The following is a 23,165-nucleotide window of genomic DNA, read 5'->3' on the forward strand; positions in this document are numbered from 1 at the left end:
AGTCCCTCCTTCCTACCTTTTATCTTAGCCTGCTTGGCACACCTTCCTCATTCCTGAAGAAGGGCTCATGCCCGAAACGTCGATTCTCCTGCTCCTTGGATGCTGCCTGACCTGCTGCGCTTTTCCAGCAACACATTTTCAGCTCATATGGTAAGATAACCAAGTCAGGTATGGTGGTGAAAAGTGACCAAGATTGAGATGTAAAGATTCAAGGGTATTAGACATTTTGGAAGGACAGGAAGCTGGAAAAAAGGTGGTGAGGTAGCTGTAATAATTGATTATCTATTTGTACAGTAGTGAGACATAATCTTAGTTTAGAAAGTGAAGATGCAGGATCAGTTGGGTAAAGATAATAGCAAAGTTAAGAAGTCACTTGTGCAATTAATTTATTAACCCCCTTATAGTAACTGCACAAAGTATTTGGGAAGAAATAATGGGCTTATTAGAAGAGTATGGCAATAATCATGGCTGATTTTAATCTTCATATAAATTGGATGAATTTGACTAGCAAAGGTAGCCTGGAAGATGAGCTTAAAGTATATTTGATGCAATTTCTTAGAGCAATACATTCTAGTGCCAATCATTGACCAAGGTATTGTAGACTTGGCAATGTTCTGAGTAGGAGATCCCAGAATGTTCACAGCTATGTTTTTATGATTCTGTGATACTGTGGATTCTGGAAATCTGAAACTCAGAAAATGCTGGAGAAACTCAGTTTGGCAACATCTGTGGAGAGAAGCAGTGAATGCTTAGAGTCTAGTATAGCTGTCCAGAACTGGTTTAAAAGCTGAGTAAAATCAACCTATATTTTCTGGAATATGGGAGTTATCCCATTGTAGGAACTTGACACTAAGAGCTTGTTTCTGTTGACTGGAGACTAGATCATGAAGGCACAGTTTCAGGGTAAGGGATTCTGCTATTCAGAAATAGGAATATAGATAAATTTCTTCACTTAAAAGGTTGTGAATGTTTGAAAATCTTTGTCCCAGAGGCTTGTGGATGTTTTATTTTTGACTCAATAGAAAGGTTGGGATAAACCAATGATAGTTCTTTCTGAGAACTGAGCGATATGGGGAACAGGTGAGACAGCAAAGTTGATGCTCATGATCATATTGAATTCTGGAGTAAGCTCAATGGCTGTGTGGTCTATTCTGCTCCCATCTTATAAAGTCATAGGGTCATACAACAAAGAAACAGGCAATTTGGCCCACCATGTCAATGACCAACAAACACCAGAACTACACTAATCCCATTTGCTTGCTCTTGGTCCATGGTCTACTATGCCCGAGCACTTTAAGTGCACAACTAGATGCTTTTGATAAGAGTAGCTGCTTCCACCTCCCTCTCAGGTAGTGTGATCCATATTTCTACCAACCTTTGGGTGGAAAAAATGTTTCCTCTGACGAGTCACTCTTCACCTTAAACTTATGCCCTCTGGTCTTAGACATGCCTGCTATGAAGTAAAGGTTCTCACAATCTGCCCTACCTATGTTTCTCTTAATTAGCCATGAAATATTAAATATCTCCACCAGGGCCCCATCAATCTCCTCCCTTGCCTCCCATCGATACATCTCATCAGGCCCTGGGGACATATGTATCTTTATACTTGCTAAAACATCTAACACCTCTTCCTCATTTATCTTACCATGATCTAGAACCTCACCAGGAGAAAGTGAGGTCTGCAGATGCTGGAGATCAAAGTTGAAACTTTATTGCTGGAACAGCACTTATACTTGCTAAAACATCTAACACCTCTTCCTCATTTATCTTACCATGATCTAGAACCTCACCATCCTAAATGAAATTTCCAGCTACAATGTCTTTCTCAATGTTGTAAATACAAATGAGAAATATTCATTTAAAATCTCATCCACATTCTCTGGCTCCATACACACATTTTGCTTCATTGGTCTCTCTGAGACATTCCAGACCCTAACACCATTAGTATCCAACATGGTATATCTATTTGAGAGGGGAATGGCCACAGGAGACTCCTACACTACCTGCCCAAGCTTGCTAATTTTCCTGGTGGTCACCCAACTTTATTCCACTTGTAAAGCCCCTACTTGTGGTAAGACCAGCTAACTAAATGTGCCATCTTGTATTCTTGTGTCTCACTTTGCTGCTATAACCCCAAGGAATATTCTGACAATTAAATGTGCACATAACTTGCTTAACAAAATTTGGCTTTCTGTTGTAATATGTTAGTAGATTCAATATCATCTATTTATATTTCCTGTCTTGTCATTGTTAATCATTTTCTTGTAATGAATGTATCATGTATAATTGCAGTTTGGTCAGAAGTTTTAGTGTGAAGCAAATGTTTTGGGTTTAATTTGTTGTTTAGCATTAAGATCCTGACATCAAGTTCAAATACAGTATTGACCTTCACTGCGTTGGGAATAGTCACTCAACACATAATGTTTGTAAGGTTTGTTATTTAATTGTAGAGAGATTATTGCCAATGGACGCACTTTAATAAATTATGGTGGGCTGTCCCTCATTGCTGAAGGGCCAATAGGATGCCCTCCAGCATTGATAGAGCTGCAATTTGCTGATGTAGTTCAGCAGGAGGTGAGAGGATAATGCTAACTGGAAATGCCTTCTTAACACTTTTAAAAATGGTTGAAATTAAAAACTGACCACACTATAAGATGTCCACTTGGAGGGGAAAGTCATGCTATTACAGCTGTGGCCATTTGTAAGTTGACTACGAAGAGGCAGAGAGGCCGGACATTGAAAAGTGATATGGAGTGTCAGGCCCAGTTTTGCTGTGGAAGCTGCCTTTTCACTGTCTGAATTTCTACTATATTGAGCTAATTGACATAGGAAGGCAGCTTAGGAAGACCTCTGATTGCCTGCCCCATCACTTGCTGGCAGGTAGCCATTGTATACAAGACCCATCTGTTGTGAAAATGGCAAGGAGATTGGAAGGCATCGACAGCAAGCACATTGCTCTTTCTGTCTCTCTATCTCTGTCTCTCTATATCACTGTCTGTCTGTCTGTCTCTCTCTCTCTCTCTCTCTCTCTCTATCTATGTCTCTCCCTGACCATGAAAGAGTCTCCTACTCAAGCTCTCCCATCATCTGAAGTGTGGTGACTCTCAGGTTAAACCACCACCAGTCAGCTCTCTCTAATGAGTGAACAGTTCTATTGTCTGGTAAGACTATGGCAAATTTACCTTCTACCAGGTACAATGCCCTTTCACCTTCTATTAAGTACAATGCCCTAAAAGGAATTGGTCCCCATAAACTTTGATTGAATTGATGATTAGGTTTGGCAAAGTTCTATAATGATTTTCTATTGCCTGCAGTACGGCTGATCAGGCACCCCCCGCCCCACATGCTAACAGGTATATTGGAAGAATTTGCAGTCTGATTTGGTCTAGTTATAAATGCATATTCCATGGCTATCAAATTCTGAAATGGGGCTTGAACCTGAAGCTTCTGACCCAGAAGTCGGGATGCTACCAGTGTGCCACAAGAATGTCCCCGATCCCACCATGCTTTGAAACTACAGTTCCTTATTTACCTATTTGGCTTAGCCATGACACCACATTACCAAAGAACCAATCTCAAGACTACAGGATCTTGCCCTTGAGACCCTCCACAGATTAAGCAGTAGCTACTATCTTGGAATCATATCTGTAATATTTCTGAGTCCATGTCAAATTTCATTGCTTGAACCTTTTACATTAATGTCGTAAATGAGAGATCTATTTTGTACATTTTTTCTACACATGCCATTGTTAATATAATTATTGGAGTTAATTTAATACAATTCACATAGCTAAATATGGTAAAAAAAATGTACACCATACCAATTGTATTTTAAATATTAAAATCACTTTTCTCTATTTTAGATCTTTGAAGAACAATAAAATCAAAAGTTTGCCTTCTGATGTTTTCATCATTTTCAAAGACCTGGAGGAGTTGTGAGTTCATTTCTCCCTTTTGTTTGCATCGTGCTTTACTTCCTAGATATTTCCTTTACTCCCAAATATTATTTGTTGTTGTTTTCATGATATAGCTTAGTTTTTAAAGTCTATATTGGATATCAAATTCAATTTATCATTTCAATCAGTTTCACAGGCCACTGTGCTTAGGTTGTCATACATATACTGTGTAAAATTTTAGTTTTATATTTCTTAAATAAGTACATAAGGAATGGACCATAGGCTCCATGAATCTATTCCAATATTGAGAATGTTCATTGCTATCTATTGTCTTAATTCTATTTTCCACGCAGATCCACATATTCCCTTTTACCCTAAAAGACCAAAAATCTGTCAATTTCATTCATAAACATATTCACCAATGGAGCATCCATACATTCTGAGATAGAAAATCCTCTGAGTGAAGAAATTTCTCCTTAATTCAATGCTGAATGATTGATCCCTAATCATGAGACATTGCACCCAACTTATCAATTGAATGTCACTTTCAAATGCATGAACACACAACTACCTGCCGGTTACTCCAAGTCACACATTATCCTGACTTTGAATTTTATTGCTATGCCTTCTCTGTTGCTGGGGAAAAAATTCCTGGAACTCCCTTCCTGTATGTAATCCTCACCCCAAGAACTACAGCAGCTCAAGAAGGCAGCTCACTGCCACCTTCTCAAGAACAATTGGGGATAAGTAATAAATGCTAGCCTTGCCAGCACTTCTCTTATTCCTTTGGAAAATAAGAAATAGTAAGATTAGCTGGGACATTGGTTAGGGTATAGTGTTTGAAAATAGCAGCAGAGGAATAAAATCAGGATTCTACATTAATTTGTGTCATAATTTTCCTGCTTTGCCAATGGCTGTTAGGTGTTCACAAACTATCAAGGATTCATTTTGAACACTTATCATTAGACATATATGGTTTGATTCATTACATTTGATAGCAAGAAAGGTTAAAGGGTGACATCTGCGATACTGGAGTTATCATGAGAAGGCCATATGGATCATTCATTCAGCATTGCTAAAGATTTCCAGCCTGTAACACCCACAATCCCAGGAATCAGCTGAGTAAACCTCCTTGGAACTACTTCTAATGCGTGTATAGCCTTTCTTTAATAAGGTGACTAATTGTATACAGTACTTCAGATACTATATACAACTGTAGTAAATGTTCTACTACTTTTATATTCCATTCCCCTTGTAATAAATTACCATGTTTCATTTGCCTTCTTAATCACTTGCTGAACCTATATACTAAATTTTTGTGACTCATGAACCAGGACATCCAATTTTTTCTGTACATCTGCTATCTGCATTCATTTTTCATTTAAACAAAATATTGTTTTTTTTATTCTTCCTGCCAAAGTGGATAAGTTCACATTTTCTCACATTACCGCTCTATGTGCCAAGTATTTGCACATTATATCTATATCTCATTACAGGCTCCGTTCTCTTTGCAACTTACTTTCTTATCTACTTTGTACTATTAACAAATACAGCAACTATATATTATGTTCCTTCATCTAATGTGTGAGAGAACCTATAAATAATTGAGACCCCAGCAGTGAACCCTGTGACACTCCACTTTGCCAACCTGAAAATGACTCTTTTATGCTTACTGTGTATTTCTCATTAGCAGTTAGATGTTTCACTGCATGATTCAGAGCTTAAATGGAAGCTTTTTATGCTGCAAAGATAATTATAATACATAATTGTTTGGTGGTGTAGAACCCAAACATTGCTAAAAAGACATGAAATTAAAACTTTTCATCTGGCACTTTCAGAGCTGACGTATAAGAAATAAAATGTAGAAAGGGAATGCCAATTTATACAGCATGAAAAAAGTGTGTTGATTGGTTGGACCATGGTTGACATTAAGATATAGCAGGAACAATTAATTATCAACCTTAGTTGACCTTAGTTAAAATCAGACCAAACAGGAAGATACTGATTGATCACAATGTTATCATGGCTAATGCAGCATTGATTGTCAGTCTCCAAAACCTTTTCTCAATAAGTTGCGATATCAGCTAATTGGCCATGATGGAAGATGCTCCATGTCACAGACCGTGGTTCCAAGGGACACCTGTGCAAAATCCTTTGCAAAGAATGGAGTTCAGCTTCTCCAATTTCCTCAACATCTATCAAAGAATCAGGCAAACATTCTAATGCATCAAACCCTTATGCACACCAAATTAAGAAAGCAAAAATGCTGGAAATTGAATTATATTTATTGATTAATAAAATGATAACATGGAATACTGTGCTGCTTTTGAAGTATGAAACTTGGTGGGCAAGGGGATATAATTATTCGGGAAGCTGAAAATCTGCTTCCCAATGCCAAAAAGAACTAAAGAACTAAGATCATGGAAATTTAAAGATAGGTGAAGCTTCCTAATTGCAATTATCAGGATGCCCTTTTGCATCAATTTGTATGTCATGCATGCTCATGAAAATTCAATCTCTCCAGACTGAAGTGCATTTTTCTAATTAAGTTGTATGCAAATGAGAAATATACAGTATATCTTCAGATTGACAACAGTACGTAAATCGGAGAAAGTCAGAATTGCAGATGCTGGAGCTCAGAGTTGAAAAGTGTGGTGTTGGAAAAGCACAGCAGGTCAGGCAGCATCCAAGAGGCAGAAGAGTCAACATTTCAGGTATAAGGCATTTCAGGTATACCATTTCAGGTATACCATTTCAGGTATAAGCCCTTCATCAGGAATATTGGGGGCTAAGAGGGTGGCACTTTTCACCTGTATGTAAATGACATATAGCATGTGAGGTAGTATACTTGTTGGATTTGGAATGAGTAGCAACTCCATTTCCTTGTTTAGGGAGCATTGTTCCACCACAGATGATGATTGTTGTTGTTTGGTGGCAGTCAAAAGGCAACAAGGCACAGAGGAAGAGAGGGAGGTAGGCTGCAGGGGTACAGAGTAGAGCTGTCTGAGGCAAGGAGAGAGATAATGAGGCTGCAGTATCAGAGTCATGGTGTGGTGTTGCCTGAGGCAAGGATGGGGAGAGGGGCCTGCAGTCTCAAGGGCTACAAGACAGTGTAGTCAGTGACAGGAAGAAAGAGAGATGTACAAAGGAAAGTATGTCCTCTAGCATAGATGTGATGGATATCTTGGGAGAGGGGATGGACTTTCTCAATAGGAATGGCCAAAGAGAGTGGTCCTAAATAAAGGGGCTGTCAATGGTAGCGATTGAACTGAAGGTACCATGCAGCAGAGGGAACAGTCATCGTGGGATATGTTAGGGTAGGAGTTTCAAGATTGCAGTTGGGTATCAGATGGTCACTTGGGAGGGTGGTCTCAGAATCTAACAAAATAAGTGACATGGATAAGCAGATGGTTCAGGGTCAAAGTGGGCATGTAGTCAATGATGGGTCTAGGCTCAGAGTGGAGAGAAGGATGATGAAAGGTGATGATTATAGAATCTTGGTTAATGAGGGGAAAAGGGATGTAAGAAAATCAAGGAACAGTTTTGCTTAGTTGGTCCACAAAATGCAGTATGTTCAAAAGCATAATTCTTCAAAGTGGGAAGAGGTCTGTTTGGGCTGGATGGAGTTCACAGAGCCCATCTTAAGAGACATGATAAATGAATGGGAACTATAGTGAGATATGTTCACATCTCTACAGTCCTCCCCTAAAATAATACCTATAGTACATGACCCACGGGCCTCATTCAACTGAGATCCTGCAAAGGTCAGAAGATGAAATGGAAAGAAGACATTAAAGAAGGGTGGAGCTACATAGGTACAAAGATTTTCAGTCATATGATTCTCATGGTGAACAGAGGAGGTATCTGGTCCATAAAGGTAAGTTTGATATCGAAAACCTGGTGAAACATGTTTGTGGGAAGAGTAACGGTTCCACTGGAATAATTATTTCTGAAGACCTGAAACTTGATAGTAACTGTGGGAGGTTCAGTGATAATAGAGAGCCCACTAGATATAATGGATGGCAGGTTGAAGGTTACAGATTAGACTGGGGTTGGAGAGTGCTACTGTGGTCACAGAGGTAAAGTTGTTAATAGCTGGTTCTGGCTGACAAAAGGGTGAGTGGAAACTTATCTGAGGACAAGGTGACCATGATGGACTGAGGCCTGTGGGTGATAGAGTGATGCTCAATCGTGACTGAGGGAAAGTGCATAGACATGACTTCCATTTCCAGTGTCACTGTTCCTGTGTTGATGCAACCAACTCCAACAACAAGAAGTGGTCTTAAAAATCATGCCTTACAATGTTTTTGATCATGTGAGTTTGGTGAAAGCCAGGATGTACTTTCAGATAAGTATAGGAAAGAAATACTCAGACTAGGAGGCAGAATCTCAACTCAAGGAGCAAAAAGTTGGAAAATAAATGAATACAGAAATATTGTCCTTTTAAGGTGGCAAAAGGATAACTTAAACAATTTTGAAAACAAGGAGTTTCGGGGCAAAGATCACTAGAAGAATGCTTAGATTGTGATAAGACCAGGACATTCTGAAGATTAGCAATGATTTCAATATAGATTTGTTAAAGCCACATCCACAAAGTTTACTTAAAAATTATGTATCAGGAACATGCTTTCTGTTTTGCACTGCGAATGGTGGGGGTGACCTCCGTCTTGGCTGCAGGAAGCTAAAAAAATTTTAGAAGGCAGGAAACTACCATTTTGTTTAGAAAAATAAAGATAGGAAAATCACCAGCAAGCAATACAGAGATACAGAGTTGCTGCATAACAATAACTTAAAATAAGAAACCACTACAATGTTGCTGTAATACATAAAAGATTTATGAAATACAAGAAGTTAAAAAGCTTGCAAAGAAAATACAGTAACATTGCTTTCATTGTAGAGGTTAAACATTTAAAAGTATTTAAGACAAGAGAACTGCAAAAACAAAATATTTGTTTAATGATAGATTAACAGCTTTAAAACTACCAACATTTATTACATTTATTGCAGAATCATTAAATCCCTGTGGTAATCAATATGAAGCAGGAATGATATGCTACAGATTCAAAACAATTTCAAAGGAATAAATTAAATTACCTCATTAAGCAGTAGAAAGAGAAATGACATTGCCATCAAGATATGATGTCAGAGATGGGCCAAACAGAACACAAAACTGAACTTCACGAGGAAAACAGTTTTTCAGACTTAGAATTGCTTTCAAATTAAACTCTCCTGTTGAATAAGTAAATACACTATTGTTTTCAATGGGAACCTATAGAGGGTGACATTATAAATTGCCAAAATATAAAAGGCACAGATACTTTTGAAGAAGCCGTATTAGATTTTTCCTAACTACTTTAAACTGGGAACAAACAAAATCCTTGCAGTTTAAGATTTAAGACAAGAGTTCAGCATCCAGGGACTTTATAATTAATTTATCATATGTTCAGATTAGTGGAAAACTGTAAAGATGGAGTTTTGAAATCAAAGTCCAAAAGAGACAGAATTACTGACGTCTTTTATTACTGTCCAAACAAGATTTGATGTTGGAGAAAGCTATTCAAATTGTGCTGGAAACAGAAAAAGAAACAACAAATACATACAGACAAATCTTGAGATGAGAAGGATAGCCTTCTGAACTGAGCATATCACTTTGTATTACTCTTCAGACACAGGTGATAAGCCAACATAGAATGGGCCAAATAACAGATGCTAAGAGTCAGTGTCAAACTGTGAAACAACAAAAAACTCCCAATCAAAACCAGTGTCCAGCAATGACAAAGAATGCTACATCTGTAAAGATATACAAAAATAGCACACAGTTTCAAAGCAGAACAAATCCAAATGCTAAGTTGTACAAAGAGTTTGACATGGTAGAACATTCTCTTTTGGAAGATGCCCAAGGTTTTCCCAGGGGAACGCCATCATTCAGCCAACTCGAGTTTTGCAGAACTTGTCTAGTTCAATGGACATCTCATTAATTTTCAGCTTGATGCAGGAATGAGTGCACTGTCCTATCAGATCAAATTCCACGGCTGAAGGATCAGAAGTAACAGTCAACAAAGATAGGTTTACATGTGCCAGACAGAATAATGTTTAAGAGTAAAGGTATGCTACAAGTAACAGTATGACATAAAGAACTCAATAGAGTTGAAATGTTTATGTAATTCAAATTCATTACTTCTCATTTTTGAACCTTCAGGCATGTCTTGACCTCAATATGTTTGCAATGGCAGAAAGGGTTTGACCAGTTCTAAAAGAACAACTGGTTCAAAAACAAACTGTTGTCAATCATTGGTAAGTAGACAACGGGCAGAAGACTCTATTAGGCTTTCTAAAATCATGAGGGAACCCAAAAAGAAGAAAAGGTCTATTGCGGGTACTTATGTCTACATAAAGGAATTGTTTTATACTTTCAACTGGAAGGTAACCACAGAGTTTACAGACTGGTGAAAGTGTTTTGTATTCCTATCATCTCTGAAGAAAATACAGAAGACAAGAATCAGCAAAGTTTGCCAGAAGATGCAGATACTGAGAGAAAGAATAAGAACAGAAAAAGTATGAGCAGGAGTAAGCAATTCAGCCCCTTGAGCCTGCTCCACCATTTAATACAATCTCAGCCTCAACACCACTTTCCTGACTGCTCCCTACAACCCTTCAATCCATTACTAATTACAAATCTATCTCCTCCTTAAACTTATTCCATGTCCTAGCATCCGCAGCACTTTGAGTACTAAATTCCAGGGATACTTGACCCTTTGAAAGAAGTAATTTATTTTCATCTCTGTTTTAAACTTGCTAGCCCTTATCTTAAAAATATGACCTCTAGATTGCCCCAAATGAGGAAACATCCTTTCTACATCTACTTTGTCAACTCTCTTTAGCATTTTCTATACCTCAATTAGATCTCCTCTCACTCTTCTAAACTCCAGAGAATACAGGCCTAAATTGTTCAATCTCTCTTTATCAGCCTAACCTCTCATCTCTGGAATCAATCTAGGGAACCTTCTGTGAATCAACTCAAATGCAACTACATTTCTGCTCAAGTAAGGGGACTAAAATTGTACACAATTCTCCAGTACAATCTCACTAATTCCTTGTACAATTACAGTGACATTTTCCTGCTTTTATACTTTATTCTTTTGGCAATAAATGCCAAAATTACAAAATAAATTGCCTTCCTTATTGCCTGCATACTAATTTTCTGTGATTTATGCACAGGGATACCCAGATCCCACTGCACCAAAGCATTCTGAAGTTTTTCTCTCTTTAGATAATAAATGATCTAATCTACATGATCCTTTTGCCAATCTTTAGCCGAATATTTCATATCGCAAAGCAGCCCACTGAATACATTGATACCGCAGATTTGATTTTATTGCCAGATGGAGAATGAGAGGTTGAAGGGTTACTTTATAGAAGGCTATGAAATTATGAGAGGTATAGATAGAGTTAATAAGTAGTTGTCTTTTTGCTAGGATGCACGATTTCAAAACTAGGAGAAACATTTTCAAGGTGAGAGGAGAGAGATTTAAAAAAGACATGAGGAGCAAATCCTTTACACAGAGCGTGGTCCATGTGTGGAATGAGCTTCTTAAGGAAGTGGTGGATATGGGCACAATTACAACATTTAAAAGACATTTGGATAAGTATATGAAAAGTAATGGTTTTGAGAGATTTGGGCCAGGCGCACACAGGTGGAACTAGCTTAGTTTGGGATTATGTTCGACATGGACCAATAGATGTGTTTCCCTGCTCTATGACTTTAAGAATATGACTCTATGATGAACTGACACAAGACCAATATTTTGGTCTTGAATTATCAGTACCAGTGACAAAGATAATGTTAAATAAGCAGAAATCCTCCAGTAACATAACTGAGAATGTGACAATATCTTGTTCACCTGCAAAATTACCAACAATATGAATGAAGATGGTCAATCTAATCAACAATTTGAAATGAAGAGTTTACACATTTCACATATTAGTATTAAGATAAAGGTAAAAAAGAGTGAAGATTTTGCTCAAACAAAATGAAGATAAGCTGTTTGCAACTTCATGGAAACTAGTTCAATGCCTGTAGATTCAGGACCTAGTCAAAAAATAAACATTATCTGATCTGCAAGTCAGGTCATTGCAAGGAAGAAATTGCCTAGTCTGAACATCCAGGATACTGCAAGGTATAATGTACTTGTTTCAATAGAGGTGCTGTCTTCCATGACAGACATTCATGAGATCAAAGGTCCCCTCAATGGGATTATGTGATAGCTCCTGGAGTTAATCCAAGAAGGAAAATCAGATGGTTAACGATTCTCTGGATAGGGGAATGCATTAACTACCAGGTTTACCGGGTTTCATTTCCCAAAATGAGGACAATACCTTGCAAAGAACTCTGTTGAATGGGCACCAGCAACACATGCAATGTCAAACACTGCACAAAATTCAGACTCAGATAGATCTAAATTAAGAAGTGTGGCACTGGAAAAGCAAAGCAGATCAAGCAACATTCGAGGAGCAGGAGAGTCAACGTTTCAGGCGTAAGCCCTTCGTCAGGAATGTGGTGGGGAGTGGCCCAAGAGAGCTGGGAGGTAAATGGGAAGGGGTGAGGCTAGGGGGAAGGTAGCTTAGAAGGCAATAGGTAGATGAAAGTGGGGGGTGATGGTGATAGGTCAGAGCGGAGGGTGAAGCAGATAGGTGGGAAGGACAATGGACAGGTAGGACAATTCAGGACAGCTGTGCTGAGTTGGGGGTTGGATCCAGGATATGGTGGGGTAGGGGAGATGAGGAAACTGGTTAAATCACAGAAGATGGGGCATTTCTCCTCCAGGCGTCAGGTGGCTTGGATTTGGCAGTTGAGGAGGCCCAGGACTTGTATGTCCTGACGGAGTGGGAGGAGCAGTTGAAGTAGTCGGCCACAGGGCAGTGGGGTTGTTGGGTGCGTATCCCGGAGATGTGCCCTGAACTGTTCCACAAGTTGGCATCCTTTCTCCCCAATGTCGAGGAGACCATTTGGGAGCAACGGATACAGTAGATGATGTGTTTGGATGTGCAGAACAATTTCTGCTGGATGTGGAAAGATCCTTTGGGACCTTGGATGGAGGTGAAGGGGATGGTGTGGGCGCAGGTTTTACTCCTCTTACAGTGGCAGGGGAAGGTGCCAGGAGTGGAGGGTGGGTTGGTGGGGCATGTGGATCTAACGAGGAAGTCGCAGAAAATGTGGTCCCTGCCAAATGCTGATAGGTGTGGGGAGGGAAATATATCTCTGGTTGCGGGGTCTGACAGTAGGTAGTGGAAATGGTGGAGGATGATGCGTTGTATCCAGAGATTGGTGGGATGGAAGGTGAGGACTGGCGGGGTATCCTTGTTACAGTTGAGGGGTGGGGTTCAAGGGCAGAGGTGCAAGAAGTGGAGGAGATGTGCTCATCTCCTCCCTGCACCTCTGCCCTTGAACCCACCCCTCCAACCGGAACAAGGATAGAACCTCCAGTCCTCACCTTCCACCCCACCAATCTCCAGATAAAATGCATTAACCTACGCTATTTCCGCCTCCTACAGTCAGACCCCACCACCAGAAATATATTTCCCTCCCCACCCCTATCAGCATTTGGCAGAGACCATTCCCTCCATGACTCGCTTGTTAGGCCCAGGCCACCCACCTATCCACCCTCCACTCCTGACACTCTCCCATGCCACCACAAGAGGCATAAAACCTGCGCCCACACCATCCCCTTCACCTCCATCCAAGGTACCAAAAGATCCTTCCACATCCGGCAGAGATTTTCCTGCACATCCAAACACCTCATCTACTGTGAGAAAGTGGGTACTGCAGATGCTGGAGATTAAAGTCAAGATTAGAATAGTGCTGGAAAAGCACAGCAAGGTCAGGCAGCATCCGAGGAACAGGAAAATTGACGTTTCAGGCAAAAGCTTTATCAGGAATGAGGCTGGGTGTCTCAGGGGTGGAGAGATAAATGTGAGGGGGTGGAGCTGGGGGAAGGTAGCTGAGAGTGCAATAGGTGGATAGAGGTGGGGTAAAGGTGATAGGTCAGAGAGGAGGATGGAGCAGATAGGTGGGAAGGAAGATTGACAGGTGGGACAGGTCATGGGGATGGTGCTTAGCTGGAAGGTTGGAACAGGGGTACGGTGGGGGGAGGGGAAATGAGGAAACTGGTGAAGTCCACCATGGGGTTGAAGTGTTCTGAGGCGGAAGATGAGATGTTCTTCTTCCAGGCATCCTGTGGTGAGGGAGTGGCGATGGAGGAGGCCCAGGACCTGCATATTCTCGGCAGAGTGGGAAGGGGAGTTGAAATGTTCGGCCACAGGGCAGTGGAGTTGATCAGTGTGGGTGTCCCGGAGATGTTCTCTGAAGCGCTCTACAAGTACGTGTCCAGTCTCCCCAATGTAGAGGAGTCCGCATCGGGAGCAACGGATGCAGCAAATGACATCTGGAAGTGCAGGTGATGCTTTGATGGATGTGGAAGGCTCCTTTGGGGCCTTGGACGGAGGTGAGGGGGGGAGGTGTCAGCACAGATTTGCAATTCCTGCGGTGGCAGGGGAAGGTGCCAGGAGGGGAGGCCCCTTATGTTTTTTGACACAACACCTGGTGCAGTTGTGATAACCACCACCAGTCCTCTCTCTGTAATGAGAAAGCAGCCTAATGGTCCACTAGGACTGTGGAAATTCTACCTTTTAAGTGCTCAATGACTGAGCTCCCACTGACACTGGAATAAAGGATTTCAAAGATTTATCGAATCCTAAGTGAGGAGATTCCTCCTCATCTCAGTCTTAAATATGGATAGGCTATATTTCCTTGGTTCTTGAGTCTCTTGCCAGGAGACCAAGCTGTCTTTCTATGTCCCCACAAGCCCTGTAAGAATTTTGTAAGTTTCAATGGTACTATATTTTATTCTTTGGAACTCTAGAGAATAAAGATCCAGTTTCCTCAATATCTCTTCATAAAACAATCCCACCATCCCAGGGAACCTCCATTGTACACCTTCTATGGCACATATATCCTTCCTTGGATAAGGAGACCAAAACTGTACATCATACTTTCAATGCGGTTTTGCCAATGATCTATATAGTTTCAGTAAGACATTTGTACTCCTGTATGGAATTCCCCTTGGGATGAAATCCAAAGTGCCATTTGCTTCCTAATTGCTCGCAATAGCTGCATTCTAGCTTTTGGTGACTTATGACCCTGGACACCGAGGTCCCGATGTACAGCAAAATGTTTTCCACTTTTTCCTTTTACTTTTTTTCTCTCTTTTGTCTTTTTTTTTCATTTTACAAAGAACGAAGAACAAAGAAATTACAGCACAGGAACAGGCCCTTTGGCCCTCGAAGCCTGTGCTGATCCAAATCCTCTATCTAAACCTGTCTAAGGATCTGTATTCCTCTGTTCTCTGCCCATTCATGTATCTGTGTGGATACATCTTAATTGGTGCTATCGTCTCCATCTCGACCACTTCCGCTGGTAATGCGTTCCAGGCTCCCATCACTCTCTGCGTAAAAAACTTACCACGCATATTACCCTTAAATTTTTCCCCTCTCACCTTCAATTCGTGACCCCTGGTATTTGAGACCCCACTCCGGGAAAAAGCTTCTTGCTATCCATCCTGTCTATACCGCTCATGATTTTGTAGACCTCAATCAGGTCCCCCCTCAAACTCCATCTTTCTAATACCAATAATCCTAATGTACTCAACCTCTCTTCATAGCTCGCACGCTCCAAACCAGGCAACATCCTGGTGAACCTCCTCTGCACTCTCTCCAAAGCATCCACATCCTTTTAGTAATGTGGCGACCAGAAAAATATTCAGTACTCCAAATGTGGCTGAACCAAAGTCCCATACAACTATAACATGACCTATCAACTCTTGTACTCAATACCCCGTCCGATGAAGGAAAGCATGCCGTATGCCTTCTTGACCACTCTATTGACCTGCGTTGCCACCTTCAGGATACAATGGACCTGAACACCCAGATCTCTCTGTACATCCATTTTCCACAGGGCTTTTCCATTTACCGTACAGTTCGCTCTTGAATTGGATCTTCCGAAATGCATCAATTCACATTTGCCCGGATTGAACTCCATCTGCCATTTCTCTGCTCAACTCTCCAATCTATCTATATTCTGCTGCATTCTCTGACAGTCCCCTTCACTATCTGCTACTCCATCAATCTTAGTGTCATCTGCAAACATTCTAATCAGACCACCTATAACTTCCTCTAGATCATTGATGTATATCACAAACAACAGTCGTCCCACCAGGGATCCCTGTGGAACACCACTGGTCACAGTTCTCCATTTTAAGAAACTCCCTTCCACGACTACTCTCTGTCTCCTGCTGCCCAGCCAGTTCTCTATCCATCTAGCTCGTACACTCTGGACTTTAAGTAATTTCACATTCTCCAACAGCATACCATGGAATACCTTATCAAACACCTTACTGAAGTCCATGTATATGACATCTACAGCCTTTCCTTCATTAATAAACTTTGTCACTTCCTCAAAGAATTCTATTAAGTTGGTAAGGCATGACCTTCCCTGCACAAAACCATGCTGCCTATCACTGATAAGCCCATTTTCTTCCAAATGTAATAGATCTTATCCCTCGGTATCTTCTCTAGCAACTTCCCTACCACTGACATCAGCCTCTCCAGTCTAAAATTACCTGGATTATCCCTGCTACCCTTTTTAAACAAGGATGCAATATTAGCAATTCTCCAGTCGTCTGGGATGCTGCATAGGATGCTGCTAAGATATCTGGTATGGCCCCAGCTATTTCCTCTTTCACTTCCCTCAGTAACCTGAGGTAGATCCCATCCGGACCTGCGGACTTGTCCACCTGAATGCCTTTCAGAATATCCAACACTTCCTCCATCCTTATGCCGACTTGATTTAGAGTAATTAAAAATCTATCCCCAGCCTCAACATCCGTCATGTCCCTGTCCTCAGTGAATACCAATGCAAAGAATCTCACCCATTTTCTCTGACTCCATGCATAACTTTCCTCCTTTTTCCTTGAGTGGGCCAATCCTTTCTCCAGGTTCCCTCTTGCTCTTTATATACGAATAAAAGGCTTTTGGATTTTCCTTAACCCTGTTTGCTAAAGATATTTCATCACCCCTTTTAGCCCTCTTAATTCCTCATTTCAGATTGGTCCTACTTTGCCGATATTCTTCCAAAACGTCTTCTGTTTTCAGTCACCTCAACCTTACATATGTTTCCTTTTTCCTGTTAGCTAATCTCACAATTTCACCTGTCATTCATGGTTCCCTAATCTTGGCCTTTCCATCCCTCATTTTCACAGGGACATGTCTGTCCTGCACTCTAATCAACCTCTCTTTGAAAGCCTCCCATATATCAAATGTGGATTTACTCTCAAACAGCTGCTCCCAATCCATCTTCCCCAGCTCCCACTGAATTTTGCTATAGTTGGTCTTCTCCCAATTCAGCACTCTTGTTTTAGGACCACTTGTGACTTTGTCCATGAGTATTCTAAAACTAACGGAATTGTGATTACTATTCTCAAAGTAATCCCCTACTGAAACTTCAACCAACTGGCTGGGTTCATTCCCCAACACCAGGTCCAGTATGGCCCCTTCCCAAGTTAGACTATTTAAATACTGCTCAATAAAACCATCATGGATGCTCCTTACAAATTCTGCTCCATCTTGACCTCTAACACTAAGTGAATCCCAGTCAATGTTGGGAAACTTCAAATCTCCTATCACCACCACCCTGTTGCTCCTACATCATTCCATAATCTGTTTACATATTTGTACCTCTATCTCATGCTCGCTGTTCAGAGTCCTGCAGTACAACCTCAACATTGTTACTGCACCCTTACTACTTCTGAGCTCTGTCCATATCCTGGGATATTTAGATGCCAATCTTGCCCTTCCCTCAACCAAGTCTCAGTAACAATAGTAACACCTACTCCTAGGTATGAATCCCAGCGCTAAATTCATCTGCCTTACCATCTACACTTCTTGCATTAAAACAGTGCACCTCAGACCACCAGTCCCTTTGTGTTCATCATCTGCTCCCTGCCCACTCTTCCCCTTAGTCACACTGACTTCATTATCGAGTTCCTTACAAGCCTTACTACCTATTTACTGTCCACTAACCTCCTTGTTTAGTTCCCATTCCCCTGCCACATTAGTTTAAATCCTCCCCAACAGCATTGGCAAAAGTACCCCCTAGGACTTTGTTCCAGTCCCGGCCAGGTACAAACCGCCCAATTTGTAATAGTCCCACCTTCCCCAGAGCCAGTCCCAATATCCCAAAAATCTGAACAGCATTTTTCTCTCTTACATTTTATTTACTGCTTGTTAAAGAGCTGGGTCACAGCGACTGCATCAGTAGCGGCAAGTAGGTCCTGCATCAACACTTATGCTGTTGGTGAGTGGCCCCAATGTGGACACTTGCTGGTTACTAGGTGGGCCCAGGGTGGATTCATGGCAGTCGGTGAGTAGGTCAGTGTGGACTCAAACCCAGCACAGTGCAGCCTTGCAGTGGCGTCAGAGGTGAGTTTGGGTTCCTGGTGGCTTCTGCATCTACAAGGCAGTCCTAGCACCAACTCATGACTGCTGTGGAGGAGGTGAGGTTCCCAGCTTGCATATGTAAATATTCATGGAGGTAGCAGTGGAGGAGAGTTTGGACCCAAGAAAAAATCCAGCGACATCAGCAAGTTGGGTCCAAAGTGGACTTGTGGCGATGGTGGAGTTGAGTTTGTGCCAGTACAGTACTGGCAGCATTGGCGATATCTGCATTGGTGAGGCACGTTGAGGACTGATTTGCATAGTGATTTTTGTCACATTCATGCTGCTAGTGAAAGAAGCAAAACTTTAAGTGATCATCTTTCTGTCTGTTTTCTTTGCTCTAGTATTGTTCTCAGTGCTATTTGGTGGGTTGCACCTTAGCATCTTATTAACTTGTTTTCCCTCATGCACTGTGTCCAAACAACAGCCCCAGCGCATGGACTGTTTTGCTTTATTTCCCTCCCCCTTTCTCACAACATTTTAATCAAAGTCTGAGATCACAGAGTGACCTCATTCTATTTTATTGTTATTGGATGGTTTCCATTGATTGACAAGGCATCTCAACTCCAATTCTCATTGATCTATTAACACCTTTTTCTTCATACTTTCTTTTAATTTTTGACATCTCCTTTAAAGCTTTGACCATGAGAACCCTGAATCTAGTGTTTGATTATGTTTTGTAGAACATACCAATGAGAGTGAATTTGCATATTTTTTATGGCTGAGCATGAGAGCTCAATCTCTTCAACCTTGTTAGATAGGATGACAGTTTTATGTCTGATTGAAATGTTAGTGTGCAGCATTTTCAAAGTCAGTTTGCAAGAGTCTAAATCTCATAATGTAGGAGACTAAGGTTCATGCTGAAATTTATTGAAGTATCATTCTTAGATTGTGTTGTATTACAATAGCTATCCTTGATTCATCACTGTACAGTCTGTTCTGCTATAACGCGGTATTGCGTTCTTGTGCAATCTCGTGTTATAGAAGCTCGTGCAATAGAAATAATGGGGCCTATGGGAAACACAGGGTTGGGAACAGACCACCAAAATTATCTGTAAAAAACAAAACAAAAATGGTAGTTAGCCTAACACAAACGATAGCACAGTCTAAGTAAATGTTAAAATCATATATTTTTATGAAATAATACACTAGATTTAACACTTTACGGGGTTTCTGAGTTTGCTGAGTTTCAGTACCATATGAAGACAGGGCGGAGGACCATTATCAGCATCATCATTACTTTCAGGTGCAGTTCTGGGTGCAGGGTTATGACGAAAAAATATTTTTAGTCCAGAAGTGGATAGCTGTGGTTCATTGTCGTCAGAGTGTTTCTTGGAGGTCGGCTTAAAAAGGCTTCTGGTTTTCGCTACTATTCCATCTTTTGTCTTTCATGAAGAAGCTGTTCATAGGATGTCAGATAAAGCTTTATCCCTCAAACTGCTATCCTGTTGCATTCTACATTGTAGTCATTGTCTTCTAAGAGTTGCAACTGCTTCTCAACTTCCCTCAGGATAGAAGACAAAAGATAAGTAGAAAGTTCTCGTGGTGGTGCAACCTGGACTTTGTCGTCTTCATCTAGAGGTTCAGTTTCCCCCGCAGCCACAAGCTGTTGTAGATCAGCTGTGGAGGGGTCTTCACAAAGCGACTGAAGCAGTCCCTCAACATCCTCAGTCTCCATTTCAAATCCAACTTGCTTTGCAAGAGCAACACAATGTTCCCTGATTGCTGGAAGCTCCTCTGACAGTTCAACATCTTTAAAATCATGAAGAAAATCTGGGAGAAGCTTCCACCAAACTGCATGTAAGCAGTCCGTACCGATATCACCCCAGGCCTGCACAATAGCATTCTTAATGTTATAGCTGTTTCAAAATTGAAGAACATTCCTGAATGTGCACCTTAAATAATAAGCTTTAAAAGCTGCTATTGCACCCTGGTCCATGTGTTGAACGAGAGAGGTTGTGTTTGGAGGTAGAAAAAATACTAGGATGTTTTCAGAAGGTGGGAGGATGACTTGGTGCATTGTCCAGAATGGGGCGAATCTTGAATTCCAAAATTTTTGCCCTGCAATAATTTCTAAAAACATCCTTGAAAACATCAACAAAAAGGTCAGACAAAATTTGCCCCATCATCCAACCTCTTTTGCTTAACCTGAAATAAACACCTAGAGTGCACTTAAGGTAACCTTTCAAGGCTCGAGGGTTGGTAGAATACACCACAGGCTTAAGGTTTAAATCTCCACTAGCATTGGCTCAACAACACAGTCGTATGGTCCTTTGCAACCTTAAAACTTAGAGTTTGTGCTTCATTCTTAGAAATGTAGGTTTTGGATGGTATTCACTTCCAGTATAAGCCTGTCTTGTCCAAACTGAAGATTTGATCTAAGGTAAATTGGTTTTTTCACCACAGGAGGAAATAACAGTACACGTTCCTCGTCTTCACTGGCAGCTTCGCCACACAACTTCACATTATGAAAAGTGTAATGGATCTTAAATGCAGTGAACAGCCACTACTCACACTGAAGGCATGCAGCTTAGTTTGATTTTCAGCTTTTTTTCCCCATAAGTCCTCATGAATTGATAAGGCTTTCTGTTTTATGGTGAGAATGGTTGTCCAAGTTCACTTTTTTGATTGATCTTCTATCCACACACTTAGAAGCTGCTCCATCTCCTCAAGTTCTTTTGTTCATGATCTCTCAGACTTGCTAGCACTCAGACTTGTGCAAGCAATGCAGCTTGCTTTAATTCTTTCCACATTGTCTCTAATGGTGCGTAGCTTAGATTCCTTTATTTGTGTTGCAATATCACATGCTCTTTCATAACAGTGAAAATGCATTTAGCTTCTGCTCAAGTCTGATACCCTTTTTTTTACAGTCACCACTTGCGATTTTTTTTCACCTGGATACTTCCTGTCAACATTCCATGAAAAGCACAGCGAGATTTGGATAAAAAAGCAGGATTAAAAATTACTGATTACACTTCACACAAAGCGCGCGAGCTGACTGACCATGCAATATCGGCGTGAGTCCAGTCTTCAGCGCACAGCAACACCTAGTGCCAACAATAGAATCGAGTAAAAGCCAACGGGAGTTCGCATTTTAAAAAAGCGTTCCCCGAATCATGAACTGTATTACAGCCAAATCACATTGATAAAACATGTTATTGGAGAATGACCTCTATACAAAATGATGCTGTAATATGCTGGCCCTAATCTGGGAGAAGGGATCTGTCATATTTTGCTGTTGTAGCACATCTAAGGATGAAGGTAAAGTTACAACGTTTAAAAGACATTTGATAAGTTCATAAATAGGAAAGATTTAGACGGATATGGGCCAAGTGCAGGCAAGTGGGAATAGTTTGGTTTGGGAATAGAGTGGGCACTGACTAGTTGGACCAAAGAGTCTATTTCCATAGTGTATGACTCTGTGACTCTAAGTAGATGTGCCCCTGCACCCTAAGCATAACTAATAACTAACTAAAAATTTGCAAACTGGCAATGATGCAACAGGAACCCTAAAATTTGAGTTAATAGGTCAACTAACACAGTTTCACCAACACATTTGATTTAACCATTGGGAATAAACACAGAAAGGACGCAGAAGGAGAATGAGCTAAAAGGAGTGAACTCAATGTCAAATCAGTATGCAAGGGAAATAGAGAAAGAGATCACTTGGAAAGGAAGAGTACGGAAAATAGTAACCTTCAAGTTAACCATCCTCTTTATGCTGTCTCAAAAATCTCTAGACCTGAAGTAATTAGGAACTAAGGGTAGAATGATACAGAGGTCTGAGTAATGTGGACTACAGAGATTTTTGGAAGAATCATCTGAGAATTCCAGCTCATCTCACTGTCAAGAGCATGATTCTATGACTGATAGTGGTGAGGGCATCAGTGGAAATGAGATAGCACTGAAGAGTGAACTTTCGTTCCAATGTTAGCAACACAGGGAAGAGACTCATGGCTGGCCACCAGACTCATGGCAAAGCAATTAACTTTTAACACTTAACACTTCTGTGTTTTAAAATGGCCCTAGAGAGTGGTGACACTTTATAACACTTCTGACTGTATGTCATAACAAAATACATGTAATAATAAATCAAATCAAATCAAACCTCTCACCATTTAAGAAGGATTCCTTCTTTTCTACAAAAGCAGATAACGTTACAATTGTTCATATTATATTCCATATGCTATGGTCTTACATATTGCAGGAAGACTAATGGAATCTAACATTTGTCACAAGCGAATTTGAGGACAGGAGTGATGAAGCCTTGCTTCAGTTATATAGAAACCTGGTTACACCTCACCTGGAGTGGTATTTCCAGATTTGGCCTCCTCTCTTCAGGTAGGATATTACTGCTAAGGAGGGAGGGCAATAAATGTTCACTAGAATTGTTTCCAGATTGGTGAAAGTGAGGACTGCAGATGCAGGAGATCATTGTCAAGATTAGAGTGGTGCTGGAAAGACACAGCAGGTCAGGCAGCATCCGAGGAGCAGGAAAATTGACATTTCAGGCAGGAGCCCTTCATCAGGAATGAGACTAGGGGTCTCCAGGGTGGAGAGATCAATGGGAGGGGTGTGGGGCTGGGGAGAAAGTAGCTAAGAGTGCAATAGGTGGATGGAGGTGGGGATGAAGGCTTTAGGTCAGAGAGGAGGGTGGAGTGGATAGGTGGGAAGGAAGATTGGCAGGTAGGACAGGTCATGAGGATGGTGCTGAGCTGGGAA

The 23,165-nt window shown here is 40.9% G+C and overlaps 1 protein-coding gene across 3 annotated transcripts in view; it reads left to right on the forward strand.

The window, feature by feature from the left end:
• Nucleotides 1-23,165, forward strand: part of LOC122550791 (relaxin receptor 2-like) — a 158,833-nt gene that overhangs the window by 49,042 nt on the left and 86,626 nt on the right. For all 3 annotated transcript variants that reach the window (XM_043692054.1, XM_043692055.1, XM_043692056.1), the window contains exon 5: nucleotides 3,864-3,935. In XM_043692054.1, coding sequence (XP_043547989.1) covers nucleotides 3,864-3,935 — 72 coding nt within the window. The remainder of the gene's footprint in view (nucleotides 1-3,863; nucleotides 3,936-23,165) is intronic.

This window comes from Chiloscyllium plagiosum, chromosome 6 (genome assembly GCF_004010195.1).
Source record: "Chiloscyllium plagiosum isolate BGI_BamShark_2017 chromosome 6, ASM401019v2, whole genome shotgun sequence".
Taxonomy (NCBI): Eukaryota; Metazoa; Chordata; class Chondrichthyes; order Orectolobiformes; family Hemiscylliidae; genus Chiloscyllium; species Chiloscyllium plagiosum.